Source organism: Narcine bancroftii, chromosome 2 (genome assembly GCF_036971445.1).
Source record: "Narcine bancroftii isolate sNarBan1 chromosome 2, sNarBan1.hap1, whole genome shotgun sequence".
Taxonomy (NCBI): Eukaryota; Metazoa; Chordata; class Chondrichthyes; order Torpediniformes; family Narcinidae; genus Narcine; species Narcine bancroftii.
In genome coordinates, this window is record NC_091470.1 from 102023465 (window position 1) to 102040436 (window position 16972).

At 42.8% G+C, this 16972-nt stretch overlaps 1 protein-coding gene across 5 annotated transcripts in view; it reads right to left on the minus strand.

Moving 5' to 3' along the window:
• LOC138754017 (glycerol-3-phosphate acyltransferase 1, mitochondrial-like) overlaps positions 1 to 13264 on the minus strand; it is a 63656-nt gene extending 50392 nt beyond the window's left edge. The window contains exons 1-8 of one of the 5 annotated variants that reach the window (XM_069917730.1): positions 13210 to 13254; positions 12055 to 12088; positions 6835 to 6894; positions 5367 to 5492; positions 4566 to 4639; positions 2974 to 3081; positions 2766 to 2894; positions 125 to 224 (exon numbers count right to left, since the gene is read on the minus strand). In XM_069917730.1, the coding sequence (XP_069773831.1) occupies positions 125 to 224; positions 2766 to 2894; positions 2974 to 3081; positions 4566 to 4639; positions 5367 to 5492; positions 6835 to 6885 (588 nt within the window). In that variant the 5' untranslated portion in view covers positions 6886 to 6894; positions 12055 to 12088; positions 13210 to 13254. Of the gene's footprint in view, positions 1 to 124; positions 225 to 2765; positions 2895 to 2973; positions 3082 to 4565; positions 4640 to 5366; positions 5493 to 6834; positions 6900 to 12054; positions 12089 to 13170 lie in introns of those variants that run through there. The other 4 variants (XM_069917729.1, XM_069917731.1, XM_069917732.1 and 1 more) reach the window with 4 other exon arrangements.
• Between the last annotated feature and the right edge of the window lie 3708 nt (positions 13265 to 16972).

Here is a 16972-nt window from a genome sequence, read left to right on the forward strand (position 1 = left end):
AATAATTATGGGGCCACATACATATATGCGGTTGGACATTAAGCAGTGCATACCCTATAATTTAATGAAAATGACAATTTATTCTTCAACAGCTTTCCCTGAAGGTAAACAATTAACCACTTACCTCATTCCTTGCCTTTCGTAGCATCTCAATTTGGCCACGATGTACTTGCACATTTACAAAGACCCAATTAAAGACTTTCAGCAGAAACCAACTGGTCATTCTGGGAAGAACAAATTAAATGTCTCTTACAGTTTCTAGATAGAACATCACAAATATTGTGCCGACCTGTATAAACCTACTCAACAATCTAAACCCTCCTTTTCTCTTTTCTTTCTTTGGCTTGGCTTCGTGGATGAAGATTTATGGAGGGGTAATGTCCACGTCAGCTGCAGGGTCGTTTGTGGCTGACAAGTCCGATGCGGGACAGGCAGACAGGGTTGCAGTGGTTGCAAGGGAAATTTGGTTGGTTGGGGTTGGGTGTTGGGTTTTTCCTCCTTTGTCTTTTGTCAGTGAGGTGGGCTCTGCGGTCTTCTTCACCCATAACCCTCTATTTTTCTTGCCTCCATGTGTCTAAGTCTTTTAAGTGTTCCTGTTGTACCAGCTTCCACCACAACCCCTGCAATGGATTCCAGGCACCCAATACTTTGTTTTAAAAAAAAAATCCCTGACATCTCCCCTGAACTTTCCTCCCCTCACTTTAAACAGATATCCTCTGGTGTGGGTTACTGTTGCCCCACAAAAAAGGATGACCACTATATCGATGCCTCTCATAATTTATTAAGTCAACTCTCATCCTTCTTTGCTCCAAAGAGAAAAGCTCTAGATCTGCTAACCTTGCCTCATAAGACATGTTCTCTAATCCAAGCCACATCTTGATAAATCTCCACCACACCCTCTCCATAGCTTCCCAATCCTTCCCTTGATGAGGTGACCAGAATTGAACACAATAGTCCAAGTGTAGTCTAACCAGAGTTTTAAGAGCTGCAACATTACCTCAAAGTTCAAATTTATTGCCAGAGTATACAGTGCCCTCTATAATGTTTGGGACAGACACTTTTTTTTCCCCTTTATTTGCCCCTGTGCTCCACAATTTTAAATTTGTAATCAAGCAATTCACATGTGTTTCAAGTACACATTACAGACTTTATTTTAGGTTATTTATATACATTTTGGTTTGACCACATAGAAATTACAGCATTTTTTTAATACATAGTTCCCCCATTTAAGGGCATCATAATGTTTATGACATTTGACTTCACAGGTGGTTGTGATTACTCAGGTACAAACCAACCTTTTGTGATTCCTATAAAGAGCAATCTCAAGTCCCTCTGTACAACAGCATGCTGCAATCTTTCACTTTGTAAATAACTAATCTGATCAACTATTTTTTCTTCCAGAGGATGACCTCGCATCTACCAATATTGTACTCCATCCTCCAGATCTTTGCTCACTCACTTAACCCATCTGCACCCTCTCCACTATTTGCTTTTCCACTCAATTTGATGTCATTAACAAACTTGGTCCTCCCTTCCAAACCATTAATGTGCATAGTGAACAGTTGTGGGTCTAGCACCCTGACAATCTGCTCACCACTGATTGCCAACCAGAAAAACATCCATTTATCTCAACTCTCTGCCTTTTACTGGTTCATCAATCCTCTATGCAGGCTAATACGTAGCCCCCATCTCCATGAATCCTTATCTTATGGATATATTTTAGGCAGTACCTTATTGAACACCTTCTGGAAACCCAAGTTCAATATCCATGTTTTCTCTTTTCACTGCACTTGTTACATCCTCAAAGAAGTCCAGAAAATTTATCAAACACTAGCAGGATACCTGGCATTGCCCGTGAAATAAAACACTTCGTTTCAGTCACGTAGTCAACACAAAATACCAAAAAAAATTAATGATTTTGTCTAACTCTACTGGCTTGTGGAGAGCTTCTACCAATATTGCTTCCCTTTTTGGGCCCATATTGAACTGGGTTTGGCCACTTGTTTTTATTCTGAATGGACATGGATGCACAGCAATGTAACTAATTGAGGTGTCCCTGGGGCAAGTTCAATTTCATTTTGAACTTTTGAAGTTCATGTGACCTTAAAAATTAAATTCAAAGTGGTCATGACATTCATCATCAAATGTTCCCCCTATTGAACCACCTTGGACATTTCTAGAGTGCTCCACATTGATTTACATGGAAAACATACACACATGCACAAATATATATTAGATAACCTGCCCTTCCTGAATCCATGCTGTGTCTGCCTGATGGAACATTTTCCATCCCGAGCTCCTGCTATTTCCTCCTTAATGATTTTCCCAACTGCAAACATTATGCTATCTAGCCTATTGCTACATGTCTTTCACCTTCATCCTTTTTTAAACAGTGGCAGGACATTTTCTGCGTTCCAATCCACCGGAACCCCCTGACCCGAATCCAGAGAGTTTTAGTAAATCACCATCAGGACCAGGGATCTTATCAACCTTTAGTCCCATTAGTTTGCCTCTTTAGTAATTGCTGTTCAAATTTTATATTTTTATTCATTTAAATTTAACACTACAACACACTAGAAGCTGGGTCTGGCCCATGAAACCTGTGCCACCCAATTAACCTACCCATCGCATATATTTTTGTAGGGTAGGAGAATAGAACCCGGGGAAAACTTGTACAAGTTGCTGGATTTGAATCCAGGTCGTAGGCCACTGTGACAGTGTTTGCACAAACAGCTGGCACTTTTGTCAAGAAAGGATTCCCATACCTGAGTACAAAGGGTGAGATCATAGCCTGGATTTCGTGCAAGATTTTAACCACATTCTTCACATTAGAAGATAACTTCCGATGAACTGTAGTTGCGTCCGATATGTTTTCCTTCATGGCATCCTGCACTCTGTATGACAAATATCAATTGTTATCCCATTCAAAACTAATATTCTTGAAGGAATAGCATTTATACCATTAGCACTTACCTGGGACTGTTGATCATTTTGCGTTCGAGAAAAGATACATCTGGATAAACCCTGCGTCCAGCCACAAACAGGACATTACAGAGACGTCGTGCCAGCCAACCTCGGTACCTGCAGGAACACAGCAGTATTAAATAGAGTAATTTCACTTTTCCTGAATTAGCAGCACAGTTGGACAGATACCTCACAGCATCAACGCCTTGGGTGCAATCCAAGTGGAGTTTGCCTGCTCTCCCTGTGATCCCAAGGGCTTCATCAGGGTGCTTCCAGTTTCCTCCCACATCGTAAAGGAGTAGGTCAGTGGCTTAATTGTCCACTATAAAGTGGGGGTTTTGAATGAAATGTGGGAAGAATAAAGTGGGATTAATGTTGGGATTAGTGGTTGATTATCAGTGTGAACCCATGGGCCAAAGGGCCTGTTTCTATTTTGAACCTCTACAATTTAATTCATCTTCATCTTAGAGCAATATATGTGGAACAGGAGAGTGAATATATTTTGTGGTTCAGGTTAGATACACACAAAAATATCATGTAATTGGCATATATGACATTAGACTACAAATGTCTTGAGCTAGACTTTATTCCAATTCATTTTGTTTGATTAGTCAATGCTATGTACCAAAATTCTAACCTACATTATTTGGTGTCGTTACAGACAACATTATTTAGTGTCGTTGCAGACAACATTATTTAGTGTCATTACAGACAACATTATTCGGTGTATCTGCTTATTTTTGATGTTCCCCAGATTAAGCAGTCACAAAGTGCATGCGCTCCGCAAACATGCCACAACCAAGCATGAGCTTCACTTCCTAGCTACTGACCAATGGTTCATGCAGTATCTTAGTGCAATGCAGTTGAAATAATTATTAACCAACAATCAAGAGAATGCTTGACACACACTGGACTTGGATAACACTTCTGGACAACAGGATTCATCATTATCCTAAAATCTAGAACTGTACTTTGGGAATTTTATGGAATTACAGTTAATGAAGGTGTCCAGAAGTCATATTACAGAATATCTTACAATATAAAGGTAGGAACTGCACTATGAAACAGCAATTTTTCAATCTAATCCTAGAACTTAGACATCAGGAAACATTTATGAGATGTAGAGTATAATAAGCAAGTTGCATATACAATAGTCAGAGGTGATAGGAGTAAGAACGCAATGCACAAGAATGCTAGGGAAACTCAGCAGGTCACGCAGCATCCATAGGAAGTAATGTTTCAGGTCTGAGCCCTTTATCAGGTATCAGCAAAAACAGGTAGGTGCCTGACTAAACAGGTGCAGGGAAAATGTTTCACTTTTTTTTTAAATAAAGACATACAATGCAGTTACAGGCCCTTCCTGCCCATGAGCCCATGCCACCCATTTACACCCAATTAACCTACAACCCCAGTAGGTTTCGAAGGGTGGAAGGAACCGGAGCCCCTGAAGAAAACCCATGTGGCCACAGGGAGAACATGCAAGCTCCTTACAGACAGCGTTGCGCTAACCGTGCTGCCCATATTCATCTACCTATCATTTTGACTTGATTGCTGCCAGTCATGGCAAAACAAATGGTCTGTAACATCATTCATCAACATACCTTGTTTGTTTCTCAGTAACAAGGATAGCATTTCGAAATCCCAGAAAGCTTAAGTGATGATGGAAAAGTAACCCCTGAAAATAATAAGGAAACTTTATTGTAGGAAAGTGTATTCAGGATATCAACGCAAAGGTATATGAGCACAAGAAGATACTGTATGAAGACAGCGAGAGTGTCACTGCCGCAGACAACCAGCAAGAGCAGTACAAATTAAAATAAAAAGCCCTTATGGGCAAAATCCTATATGCAGCTGTGATTCAATATATAGAGAAAATATAGTCAAACATTCCATTCATTTAAAAAAAACAGTATTGCAATTCTTCTCAAGATCACATTATGGCCTTGCCACATGGTGCAATGCTTTCACAGTGGTAGCGGCCCAGGTTCAAATCTGGCGCTGTCTGTAAGGAGTTTGTATGTTCTCCTGTGTCTGTGTGGGTTTCCTTTGCTTTCCTCCCACCCTTCAAAACTTACTGGAGTTGTAGGTTAATTGGGTGTGATTAGGCAGCATGGACTCGTGGGCCAAAAGGGCCGTTACCATGCAGTGTCTAAATTTAATTTTTTTTTTTAATTAAAATTATCTTTGATATCAGTTAGAATTAGTTGCTCTGACAAATACTATCAAAGCCATCCTACCAATCACCAACTTTAACCCACCAACTGTGGCCAAACACCAAATCTTAACCCCCAACAACCTCCATCCCAACTATCTTTGGGCCGCAGTCCCCAGGAGATCAGTGAGCTCAAAGAGCTGTGCCTTGACCTAGTTCCATTCCCCGTCAGCATGTGCAGTTCCATTACCCAGCTTTCAGGTGCACAGACGTAGCAGCAACGGCCCATGAATGGTCGAGCATTTCCCAACAGGAGACTGACCCCTCCATGTCGTAGGTTTAAAGTCAGTGATGAAAATACGCCACTGTGATTCACCTAAGAGTAAATGAAGAGAGTTTTATTCTTTAAAAAGTTTATGAATTTGCAGTACTGAAATTAGAAAATGCGCTTTCTTGAGGATGTGCTCCCTATTTGTGTTCTAGTACCTTTGAGGGATCTCTCTCTTAAAGGAAGCCAAAAAGAACTTTTTTTTAAAATTACAACATACTTAAGAACACAGTCATCCCAATTTTAGGGTGGTATGGTTAATGTAACGGCTAGTGCAACGCTTTTACGGTGCCAGCAAATGGGACCAGGGTTTGATTCCCACACTGACTATAGGAAGTTCCCCCATGACCGTGTGGGTTTCCTCCAGGTGCTCTGGCTTCCTCCCACTGTTCAAAACATACCGGGGGGGTGGGGGGTGGTTGTAAGTCACATGGACAGCACAACTTGTGAGCTAAAAGGGCCTGTTACCGTGATGTATTTCTAAATTTAATTTAAAAATTATTTTGGCTCAAAAATACTCTACTGAACTAGTAAAATATGCTTTATTATAGAGAAGAAAATGATGAAACACCTGTCCAAACTTCATGTGATCAAGATTTATTTGGAAACAGCATCTCAATTCAAAGGCAGTTATCTTTTGATCCAAATTCAAATTGAAATGGTATTTTATCTCATTACTGATGAATATGAAGTATGTTGCAAGGAAAGTGTCTTGAAATCCCAGTGAGGTTAGTATTTAAAATGAAGAAAACACAAGTCAGCATAACCCTGTATCAAGATTTAACTCTTTAAACCTTTATATGGCACTGAATTTACCTCTTCCAAAGTTAATATCTTGTCTTTAAAACTGAAGCACCACTTTGTCACTTTTATATTCCAATTTCCCTTGTGATAAAAAATGATACACCATTTGTCTTTTTAGTTTTTCATTTTCTACGTACCATTGTTATATTTTAGCGGGCTGCATACAGTTCAAGCAACTGGCAAAAAAAAATCGTTGAAAGTAAATGCGTTAAAAAAAAGTTTAAAATTGGCACTCCTCGCCATTAATTCTCCATTTACTCAACAGCAGTCTCAAGCAACCAAAAAACTCAACCAATCTCCCATAGATGCCCCAGATACCAGATGATTTACTTTAAAAAATTTCAATTTCCACTGCATCTAATCTTTTACCTCAAGGAAAATATTCAAAGCTCTCAGATCTGAAGTGAAAAAATTGAAAAAACTATACATTTGTTTTCCCAAGCTCCAACTGTCACAGATTTTCCCACTCCAGTGCTTTTGTGACTCTTGCTCCCATGGAATAGCTGTTGGCGTAATATATAACGTTGGAAAAAAGCAACTTTCTCTTCCAACTTTAAACAACTTAGAACAAAATGGAAGAACTTACTTTCTTGCTGAATTCAGTGGATTCATCACACTTATCTTGCTTCAGAGACATGGCATCACCCTAAACTTGAGAAAATTTTACTTAAGTTCATTTTTATTACAGATCAGAATTAAATGAATAAAAGAGCAACTTTAAACCTACTATTTCTCATGTTCTTGGACCACAAGTTGGGAGGAAGATGCAAAGTCTGCAAGAGGACGTTCAGAAGTTGAGTGACTGAGCAAGAAGCTACATTTTGGAAAATTGTGAAGTTATTTACTTACTGGAAGAATCGGAAAAGAGAAAGATAGCAACAAACATAAATGTTGATAACAGCAGAAAAGAGCGGCATGGTTAGCATAGCAGCTAGTGTATCACTGTTACAGCACCGATAATCAGGACCCGGGTTCAAACCCAGTGCTGCCTGTATGGAATTTATATGTTCTCCCCATGTTTGTGTGGGTTTCACCACCCTTCAAATTGTACCAGGATTGGAGGGTGTAATTGGGCAGCATGGGGCGAAAGGACCTATTACCGAAAAAGACTGAAAATACTGAGCAAGTCACATGGCACCTGGACAAGGGTTAGCATTGAAGGACGACTCAAAGCTGAGAAAAGTTCCCTCCTCACAAATCCTGATGGTGCCTTCTTATCCAAATGCAAGAGACCCCTTCTCCATTGACAAGAGGCACAAACACACCTGTCAGCAATTCACTTGGTTCTCTTCTCATTCAAGGCACTACATTGGGTACTCACAACGTCGCCTTCTCTACATTGCCAAAACAGATTGGATGAATTTTTGATAGAACACTTGTTCATTTTACAAGGCTCCCCTGAATTTCTAGTTATCCGTCAATTTCAGTCTCACCATTTCCCCTTTCTCTTTGCTCCTTTGCATTTTTCCCAGTTAATATTCCAATTAGTTTGAGGAAAACCATCTCATCTTCCAATCGGGTACATTTACAGCCCTTAGAACGTAACACTGAATTCAATAATTTTAAATAGCCAGCCTTTCCAGTTTGTATTAAAGGTACTTCTCTCCCCACAGATGCATTCTGGCCTACTAATTCCAGCAAAGTTCAGTTATTTCCAGCAACTGCAATATTTGCTTTTTAGTTTCTAATAAAGTTTAGTCTTTCAGGATGATTTTGGAATGCTGCTTTGAGAAATGAAAACATTCTGCAGTAAAACACCTAGTATCCGGCATCTATGGGGATTGGTAAATGCCAGACAAGTTAAATTTCTGGTTGCTTGAGGTGCCAGTTGCTTGAATTCTGGATAATAGGGGTTTTACTGGAATATTTTCTACTCGTACAGCAAGAAGTACAGAAAATGTTTGTTATAAATGGGCTGGAGTACAAGAAGTTGCATTACAATTTGCAGGACTTTATTACGATCGGTAATCAGTGAAGGCCTCTGAGGCCGAAGAACACACGGGTGGAGTGGTGGGCAGATGGTGAATCATGGCGGAAAACCCACGTTAGCCGCGGGCTGCTGGCCACTGTGGTCAAAAGACTCACACCAGCCTGACAGCTGCCAGAGACAGGCTGAAGGGATACCAGGTATTGAAACCAAGATGCGAGAGAGTGCTGGAGGCTTCCTGATCGTGGGGCATGGGTTCTCAATGGTTTGGACTGGAGGATTTGTGGCAGTGGAGGTGAAGCCATTGGCACTCTGTGATCCTGGTGGACTCTCTTTTGCTTCTTTCTCTGCCTGTTTATTTTTAAATTTACACGTACAGCACAGAAACAGGTCATTTTGGCCCCCAAGCCTGTCCTGGAAAATTGGGACGAAACCAGAGCCCACAGAGAAAATCTCGGGGAGACCCGTACACGTACAAACTCTGCAATGTGCCCCCCCACCCCATCGTATAATGAGGAGCACCTGCAAAGAGTTGAACAAGATCAGCAAGTGCTGGAGTTGTGCAGGATTTGAAACCCTGTCCCAACCACTGGTGCTGTAAAGGTATTTCGCTAACTGCTACAACAACCGTACCACCCTGGCTATAGTCCATATCAATTTTTGGTCTTCTGAGAATAGAGGGATTAAGCTGCAAAGGAAAAGTCAAAGGTTGGTTCCAATGTTAAACTCTACCACATGAAATAGACCCTTCAGCCCAACTTCCCTATGCCATCCAAGTTGGCGTTCTGGGTTAGTCCCATTTGCCTACATTTAATCCATGTCATTCAAAGCCTTTCCTCTCCTCTACTGAATGGTAAGCAAACTTGAGGAGACACATGGCTAATGCTTGCTTTCTTTTAACTAAATTCTTATGAAGCAACTCAGTTAAACAAGAATTGAATCTTTAGAATTTCTATTGTCATGGTGTTGAGAGGGTCCCAAGTAAAGCAGCCCATGATGTGGAGCTACATCCTGTCTTCACAAGAAGAAAAAAGGTATCAGACGCTGGAATGCCAATGCAAACAGAATGCTGGAAACACACAGTGGGTCAAGCAGCATCTGTGGAGGTAAAAGGTGCACCTTAATAGTTCAGGTCAAGAGCCTGCATTAGAAGTGGGAGGGAACTTCTCAATCCAACAGAATCTGGGAGATTCTGTCAGGACCCTATGGAAGAAAATCTCATATTCCACTCGTTTGCATGACAATTCAGGTGCTCCCCCACTTACGATGGTCCAACTTACGGTTTTTCAAAGTTACAATGGTTCAAATCCATACTTCCAATTTTGAATTCTGATCTGTTCTGGCACTTGCAGTAGGCTACTGTCTTGCCTCCCCACCATCCAGCAATGAATTTTAATTAAATGCTTCAAACATTCTTCATGTCCAGTGTACTTTCAGCTGTGTACATTAATGGTTTTTCCAGTGTGGAATAAAGGTATTTAAAATTATGAAAAATGTTAAGTGTGATATTCCTTTTTGACTTAAGATGGGTTTTCTGGAATGTGACCCCCCCCCCCCCCAACAATTGTATGTGGAGGAGCACCTGCATAGAGTTGAACAAGATCAGCAAGTGGTGGAGTTGTGCAATACACAAGAGTGCTGGAGAATATTGCATTTTGTAATTCAGGTAACCCACACCCTTATGTTTTTCTTCTCACCTGTCCACCTGTTTTTCTCTTTGTTCGTCTTTCCAACCCCCTCCATCTGCCCATCATCTCTCTCCTTCCTTTATCTGGTTCCAGTAATCATCTCCCAGATTCTGTTGTACCAATCCTTCATGCTTCTGTATGCTGACAACCTTTCCACTTCCCTCTCAGACCAGATGCAGGATCTCAAACCCAAACCTTTGCCTCCAGCATTCTGCCTTTGTTCCTGATTTCATAAGTCTGAGAAGTTAATAATCCCCTTCCACATATACATTCACTTGATAATATACAAGGGGACAAAGAGAAATTTCAAGTCTATACAAGGTTTCCTTATTTCCAAATGCCTCAGAAAAATTGCTGGATTGCTTTGTTCTGGTTCAAATTAAATGCCTGAAATATAAATCCCAAACTAAATCCATTTTCTTTTTAAAAAATGCACTGAATGTGCAATTTTTCCCCATTTAAAAGGCGCTAGATATGGAAATGTTAACACATCAACTAGCAATTCAAACATTCAATTCCAGTATCTTAGAAACAAATTAACAAAAGGATGTAAAGACAAATATTAATAATATTGATTTTCCAGCAGTACAATCCAGAATGCAAATATTTAATTCCTAGCGATTCCAGGAGTATCCCAAAGGTGCTGGCATGATTAGTGTAACAGTTAGCGCAATGCTGCAATGGCACCAGTGACTCAGGTTCAAATTCGGCACTGTCTGAATGGAGTATGTATTTTCTCCCTATGTCTGCGTGTGTTTCCTCCGGATGTTCTGGTTTCCTTCCACCCTTCAAAAACGTAGGATGGTCATAGGTTAATTGGGTGGCATAGGCTTGTGGGCCAGAAGGGCCTGTTGCTGTGCTGTATGTCTTAAAAATAAACAAAATCTCCAACTAAACTTGAATCCTTCAGACCTAAAACATTGACTATTCTTCCAAATGATTCTGCTCAACCCACGCAAGTCCCTCCAGCAGACTATTATTTTTGCTCCAGATTTCGGTATCTGCAGTCTCACGCATGTCATTCATTCAGGTGCTTTGCCGTTGGGCTTGGTCGATCATGTCTCTCCATCTGTCGTGATCTCTGACCCTCCGAATCCTAGTTGTTGCCTCCCCTGTTCTCCTTCGGCGAAGGCTTCATCTTTGAGCTGAGACCGTCGTTGGTGTTGAGTTCATGATTATACAAGGGGAAAATACTGAAGTGGTTTCCCATTGACAGCTTCAGTTGCAGTACCCGTACTAGACAGGTAACCCTGCCATTGATTCATCTGTACAGCACTTCTAGTTTTACAACCATAAATTCCAATTTGTGGAATATGCTTGTAAAAACCATCAACTATTTGCAATTTGAGGCTTCACATGACCCTGATTGGGAGGCTAAACAGATACTATTCCTTGTCTAAGGGTGACCTGTAGGCTATTGGACAGAAGGAGCACTTTGCACCTCCTTTTGCTGAGCAATTGCACAGCACCCTCACTACATTAATTGCATTTAAATGCCTTGGGTCCACATAACATCTCCCACTTAGTTATTTCATCACCAGCTGTTATTAATAACAGAAACACCACATACAATCCTATCCTCTTGTAGCTGGTACCTGCTACAGAACGAGTCTGCCTAATAATACCTTAATGAAGGGATCAAGCCCAAAATATTGGTACCTTTATCCTTGCTATACACTGTTAACCTGCTGAGTTTCTCCAGCATTGTGTTTTTGTCTGATACACTTTAGTTTTGTCCTGATCCAGATTCGGTTATTGCTATCCTTTACCTCAAACTTAACCCTCACACCTTACCCTCAACACACTCCTGCAGTTGGCAGTCATCCCAAGCCAATCCCACCATCTCACTTCATCTACCAAAGAGATACCCTCAAACTTTTCCCCTATTACTTCTCAGATATTTATTTCCTCTTCTACCCTGCAACCTGTAACCTCTTACCTGATAGCCTACCCTTTACTTCCCGCCCCCACCTTTTTAATTCAGGCACCTGACAGAGACCCAAGCCCAAAATGTTGGTTCCCCTTTCCATCCCACTAATGCTACGAGACCTGCCGAGTTTCTCCAGCTCTTTTGTGCACTGCATATCACCTCACTCCTCTGCGGTGTATCACATCCTACCCAGGTGGTTCTCATCCAACCCCCCTCCCCCAACATATACACACACACTACCTTAAATAATCCCTTACTAACCACAGAACATCTATGGCATAAGATGTATGGCGCTCTTCAGGTGGCATGTGAATGGAAAAAAGGTTGAGAACCATTGTCCTACCCCAATGCCAAGCCCCGTCTGCAGGACATTGCCAGGACAAGACATTGCCAGGGCACCCACATCTATTTCAGGGACAAATTCCCCCCCCCCAACGTCCATTTCAGGGGCAATTCTCCCCCCCCCCCACATCCATTTCAGGGGCAATCCCCCCCCCACGTCCATTTCAGGGGCAATTCCCCCCCCACGTCCATTTCAGGGGCAATTCCCCCCCCACGTCCATTTCAGGGGCAATTCCCCCCCCACGTCCATTTCAGGGGCAATTCCCCCCCACGTCCATTTCAGGGGCAATCCCCCCCACGTCCATTTCAGGGGCAATTCCCCCCCCCACGTCCATTTCAGGGGCAATTCCCCCCCCACGTCCATTTCAGGGGCAATTCCCCCCCCACGTCCATTTCAGAGGCAATTCCACCCCCCCACATCCATTTCAGAGGCAATTCCACCCCCCCACATCCATTTCAGGGGCAATTCCCCCCCACGTCCATTTCAGGGGCAATCCCCCCCCCCACGTCCATTTCAGGGGCAATCCCCCCCCCCACGTCCATTTCAGGGGCAATTCCCCCCCCCACGTCCATTTCAGGGGCAATCCCCCCCCCCCACGTCCATTTCAGGGGCAATCCCCCCCCCCACGTCCATTTCAGGGGCAATCCCCCCCCCCACGTCCATTTCAGGGGCAATCCCCCCCCCCACGTCCATTTCAGGGGCAATCCCCCCCCCCACGTCCATTTCAGGGGCAATCCCCCCCCCACGTCCATTTCAGGGGCAATTCCCCCCCACGTCCATTTTAGAGGCAATTCCCCCCCCACGTCCATTTCAGGGGCAATCCCCCCCACGTCCATTTCAGGGGCAATTCCCCCCCCCCCACGTCCATTTCAGGGGCAATTCCCCCCCCCCACGTCCATTTCAGGGGCAATTCCCCCCCCCACGTCCATTTCACGGGCCCCCCACACACTCCCACCCAAGACTGCTGCTCGCTGTCCCCCAGGCCCCGGCCACGCCTGGTCACCATGGTGAACACCTATCCTATCCGCTCCCACCTCCTCCACCGCGAAGGCCTAATTGGAGCCGACACCCACCGCTCGACGCTCCGCGCCAGAACTACTCCCAGCACGGTACCGCCCTTCTATTGACTGACCAGCCAGCCGGTACCGCACTCTTATTGGTCAGACCACCAACCCCGCCCTCCTAATGGCCAACCCACCCTCCCATTGGCCAGTCCACCGGCTCAGATGCCCCGTCCTATTGGCAGCCCAGTTGCCCCGTCCTATTGGCCAGCCCGGATGCCCGTCCTATTGGCCAGCCCAGTTGCCCTGTGCTATTGGCCAGTCCAGTTGCCCCGTCCTCTTGGCCAGGCCAGTTGCCCTGTGCTATTGTGGGTAGTGAGAGCGGTGATTCACGTTCATGCTGTCCGGCTGCCCTAATACCAGCGTCTCCTCACCATATCCTCTTGGTTGGTGGTGATAAACCGGACCTCTGTGTCCTCGAAAACACTGGCTTGACCCGATGTAAACTCCAAGTCGTGGACTGACCTCCTGTCATTGGGAGTAAAACAGGGAAGTCTGCAGCCACCGTGATTGGAGTCAAAGCACCACGCTGGAGAAATTCAGCGGGTCAGACAGTGTCCTTTATATTAGCAAAGGTAGACATATAGAGCAACGGTAATATATAGCAAAGCAAAGATACATAATTAACGTATCATTTCTCGTATCGTACCGTCAACATTTGCCTTGATGCCCCGATTAAGGACTTTAAATTTTTCTAACCTTTTCTATAACTACGTTTTTTGAAAAACGAATGAGGTTAAGACCGTGCCACATTTCCCAAGAAGAGGTCCAGTATTACCCCCTTCTCTAGTTGGGCCATCTTAATCACACATTTGACGGTCCTATTCTTTGCCTCGGAGATTAAAACAAAGAAGATCCCGACTTATAACTTACTACCAAAGCCCTAGATCAGTTGAGTCAGGATTGGAAAATAACAAATGGTCACTCCAGTTTGCTTAACTTGAGTGTTGGCAAGATTCTAGAGTCCAATATTAAGGGTTTCTTGAAAGCACAAGATAAAATAGGCTGAAGTCAGCATGGTTTCCTTCAGGGGAAATCTTACCTGGCAAATTTGTTGGATTTCTTTGAGAATAACAAGTAGGACAAAGGAGTCACTGGATGGTGTTCATTTAGATCTTAAGAAGATCTTTGACAAGGTACCACACTGGAGATAAGAGACCATAAGCAATTACGGGGAAAGGTACCCACAGGGAGAGAATATTAGCCAATATTGGCAAAGGGGGGCCTTTTCTGGCTAGCTGCCGGCGACTGGTGGTGTCCGCAGGGATCACCATGCTACTTTATAAGTTGTGGGGAAATGATCTGGATAATGGAATTGATGACTTGGGACCAAGTTTGCAGATGATATGCAGATAAGCAGAAGGGTAGGTAGTATTGAGGAAGTAGGAAGTCTGCAAAGGAACTTGGACAGGTTGGGAAATTGGACAAAGAAGTGGCTAATGGATTATAGTGTAGGGATGTGTGTGGTAGAAGGAATAAAGACATTCACTATTTTCTAAATGGGGAGAGAATTCAATCCCTTACTAATCACAGAGCACCTATGACATAAGGATTACTTATGGTGAAATATGAGTGGAAAATAAAGTTTGAAAATGTCTGGAGAGAATTCTGTCTAGTTGCATCACTGTCTGGTACAGAGGTACCAATACTCAGGACAAGAAAAAAACTCCAGAGGGTCGTCAACTTGGCCAGCAACATCAAGGGCATCATTCTTCACTCCAACAAAGACATCTACAAGAGGCAGTATCTTAGCAAAGCAGCCTCTATCCTCAAGGACCCACCCCACAACCCAGGCCGTGCCCTCTTCACTCTGCTACAATTGAGAAAGAAGGTGCAGGAACCTGAAGACAAGAACCCAGTGACACATGGACAGCTTCTTCCCCTCTGCCATCAGATTCCTGAATGGACAATGAACCACAGACTCTACCTCCCCTTATCCTATTTTCTTGCACTATTTATTTCTGAAATGTAATTTAGAGCAATGTTTTCACTGTGATGCTGCCGCCAAACAAATTTGGTGGCATATTTATGGCAATAAGTTCTGATCTGGTCATAGGTTTAAGGTGAGAGGGGAAAACTTCCCCCACGCACCCCCCTCCCCTAGCCATGCACACGCAGTGGTAGTGCCTGGAACACACCGCAGGTGGAAGCAGATATGACAGTGATGTTTAAGAGACATTTAAACAGGCACATGAACATGCTGGGAGCAAAGTGATGTGGAACGTGTGCAGGCAGATGGGATTGCTTTAATTTGACATCAATGATCAGCACAGACATGATGGGTGGAAGTATTTTGCTGTACATTTTTCATGTTCTATTCTTTTTAAAAATATTTGTCTTGGTGGTGCAAACTTCATTTTGAATAGGTCACAATGAAGGTTCCAAGAAACAAAGATAAAATCCTGCAGATAGGAAATCGGGAAAGAAAATGGAAGATTCCAAAAACCATGAAAATCTGTGAAGGAAATGCAAAATTAATGTTTCAGGTTAACCATTTATAGAAACTGGAAAATGCTAGATATGGAGCGCAATTAATGATGTTCGGCATAGGATGAAGGGAAACATAGGGGGATCCGAAAGGGGAGGGTCTTGATGGGGGATCATGAATGTTTAAATGACAAAATGGATAGCTGTAAACATGGAACCCAGGTGCAGACAAGCTGTAAATGGTTGTAATATGTCCTCATGAAGTTCTCAAGTTAAAAAAAAATGATGGGTTAAGTTGGAAAAAATGTCAAAGATGCATGAATCCTCATATCCTATACACAAGTCAAGGTCAAACCAGGCATTCCAAGATAACCATTGAAGTACATTCCCAAAATTAATCTTTATTGTGATGCAGTAAATGCTTCTGTTGTGAACCAGTTAATAGGACCAGATATGTTTTTATTTTAAAAACAAAATTTAATGGATACAAAAATAAAGATGTATAGTGCTTATGTTACCAAGTACAACCACAGTGCTAATATTATATCCTGAATAGTCATTCACTGTGCTCATTAGTGACGTTCTGTTTAAAGATAAAACATCAATTAACCTGCATTGAGCAAAGGGGAAAAAAATTACAGAAAACATGAGTCTTGTCGATAAAATTTCAAACTTTTGAAACAAGATCACATAACCTGCAGTGACCTCAGCAGCCCAAAGATCATTGAAAAGGTTTCCAGACAGAATTTCACAGGTTGTCAGCATTACATCTCATTTCTGTGCAATGTCAGGATATTTAATGCAATAAAAGAGCATTGGAATCCTCTGCAAATCCAAAACCTACTTCTAACACTAAAGTGGGCAAGGGCTCAATTCTCAAATTCTGAATTGGCCCAACCTTACCACAAAGTGAGGCCAGTCCACAGAGGTGCACAGCATTAGGCAGATTGGATCTACAGCCAGGCAGCGCACTTCCAGGAAGCCAGAGCCATTGAGAGATGTTAGAACACCAATCTCTTGTTTCCGGTGTCATCACCAAATTTGATTCATACATGTTGGTAACAATGGCCTTCACAGAATTCCAGGTCTTATCAGAAATGCTCCAAAATCCAAAACATTTTGAGTGCCGACATAACACCACAAGTGGAAAATTCCACACCTGACCTCACTTGCCCATGTGGGGCTCTGACAGTCTGTTGGCGACAGTTCATCACTGCCAGACCTACATGCATTACTCATTGTGTTATCTGCTTATTCTCTGCTCTGTGGAACAAAGATATTGCTGAAAATGATCGATGGTGAAACAGCCTAAATGGTTCTGGATCAAGGGAAGTACAAAACATTATTT